At 47.7% G+C, this 2,135-nt stretch overlaps 1 protein-coding gene across 1 annotated transcript; it reads left to right on the forward strand.

Annotated features, from left to right (window-relative positions):
* The first annotated feature begins 271 nt into the window (after nucleotides 1–271).
* On the forward strand, nucleotides 272–1,204 carry LOC103741249 (olfactory receptor 4D10-like). The gene has a single exon (XM_008842003.1). The coding sequence runs from the start codon at nucleotides 272–274 to the stop codon at nucleotides 1,202–1,204; it is 933 nt and encodes a 310-aa protein (XP_008840225.1).
* The last annotated feature ends 931 nt before the right edge of the window (nucleotides 1,205–2,135 follow it).

Genomic DNA, 2,135 nt, shown 5'->3' on the forward strand with positions numbered 1-2,135 from the left:
ATTTTTCTTTTAAAATATTCTAAGTGTCACTATTTAATATATTTTCCTTCTCAACCTGTTCATCAGGAAAAGAATAATTTGACAATTTTGCATGTGGTCGTGTCAAAAGATCAACAAAAACCAAATGGAATCATTAAAATGTGAACAACTCAATTTCAAGTACAAGAGCCAGGAGGAGATGCTTCTAAATTGACCCCAGGTGCATAGGGGGACAAGATAAAGAGCCCATTGCTTGAAACAAACAAGTAAACAAAGAAATGCTTTAACAGAGATGGAAAACTGCACCCAGATCAAAGAGCTTATTTTCCTTGGTCTAACCCAGAGTCAAGCAGTGAGCCTGGTGTTGTTTCTTTTCCTTCTTCTGGTGTATGTGACAACTCTGCTGGGCAACCTCCTCATCATGGTCACCATCACCTGGGAGTCCCGCCTTCACACCCCCATGTACTTCCTGCTCCGGAATTTATCCATTGCCGACATCTGCTTTTCCTCCATCACTGCCCCCAAGGTTCTGGTGGACCTTCTCTCTGACAGAAAGGCCATCTCCTTCGACGGCTGCCTCACTCAGATGTTCTTCTTCCATCTCATTGGAGGGGTGGATGTGTTTTCTCTCTCAGTGATGGCCTTCGATCGCTATGTGGCCATCTCTAAGCCCCTGCACTATGTGACCATCATGAGCAGAGGCCGTTGCGTTGGACTCATAGTGGCCTCCTGGGTGGGAGGCTTTATCCACTCAATTGCACAGATTATGCTCTTGCTGACACTCCCCTTCTGTGGCCCTAATGTTCTTGACACTTTCTATTGTGATGTCCCCCAGGTCATCAAGCTCGCCTGCACAGACATCTTTGTAATTGAACTCCTGATGATTTCCAACAATGGGCTACTCACCACGCTGTGGTTTGTCTTACTCCTGGTGTCCTACATGGTCATATTATTATTGCTGAGATCACAGTCAGGGGAAGGCAGGAGGAAAGCCATCGCCACCTGCACCTCCCACATCACTGTGGTCTCCCTGCATTTTGTGCCCTGCATCTATGTCTATGCCCGGCCCTTCACAGCCCTCCCCACGGATAAAGCTATTTCTGTCACCTTCACAGTCATCTCCCCTCTGCTCAACCCCTTGATCTACACTCTGAGGAACCAGGAGATAAAGTCAGCCATGAAGAGACTCAAGAAAAGATTTGGACCCTCTGATGTAGAACAGTAGCTCCTGCCAGTTAGTCACCTCGTTTGAGAATGTTTTACAGTAAATAAACTCTTTTTTTTTTTTTTTTTGGTCTTTTTGAGACAGGGTCTCTCTGTAGCTCCAGCTGTCCTGGTCCTGGAACTAACTTTGTAGACCAGGCTGACCTTGAACTCACAGAGATCCTCCTGCCTGTGCCTCCCCAGCGCTGGGATTAAAGGTGAGCGCCACCATGCCTGGCAGTAAACTTTATTTTCTATACTTCTTTGTCATTTTCCTTATTCGGATATACTAAAACACCCCAAAAGATGTCAATTAAATAGGTTCAACTCTCCTATGTATTTTCAGAGTTTAAAATAATGCATGACCAGGGCTGGAGAGATGGCTCAGCAGTTAAAAGCACTGACTGTTCCTGCAGAGGACCCGGGTTAGATTCCCAGCACCCACGCGTTGGCTACAAATCGTCCTTAACTCCAGTTCCGGGGGAATCCAAAGCCCTATTCTGACCTCCAAGGCATTGTACAACACAGGTGCACTCACATACATGTAGGCAATACACTCATACACACAAAATAAAAGTAATTAAATAAATTTTTTAAAAATCATGCATGACCCGGCCCTTCCATCTCCACCGCTGTTCTCTGCTCCTGGTTTGGGCCCTGCGCCATTCCTGGTCTTGGGTCCCCAGACACCTGGGGAACTGGTGTTGCTTCCTGATCGTTTTTGACCAGGGTGCCTTCCTTGGGCCCCAGGAGCACTGCTTCCACGGGACCTGGCCCCGCCCTCACCTCCCTCTACTTCCCTGGTCCTGCAACACCCGCCAGCCTCTTTCTGGGGCTCCAAGGCTCACCTTTCCTCTCCCTGATCCTTTGTATCCAGTACAACCCAGCTACTCAATCCACTCCCTGGGAAATCTTGGGGCTTCTTCCCACCCCATCTGCCTTTGCATCCCTGC

This window comes from Nannospalax galili, unplaced genomic scaffold (genome assembly GCF_000622305.1).
Source record: "Nannospalax galili isolate Female #2095 unplaced genomic scaffold, S.galili_v1.0 scaffold580, whole genome shotgun sequence".
NCBI lineage: Eukaryota > Metazoa > Chordata > Mammalia > Rodentia > Spalacidae > Nannospalax > Nannospalax galili.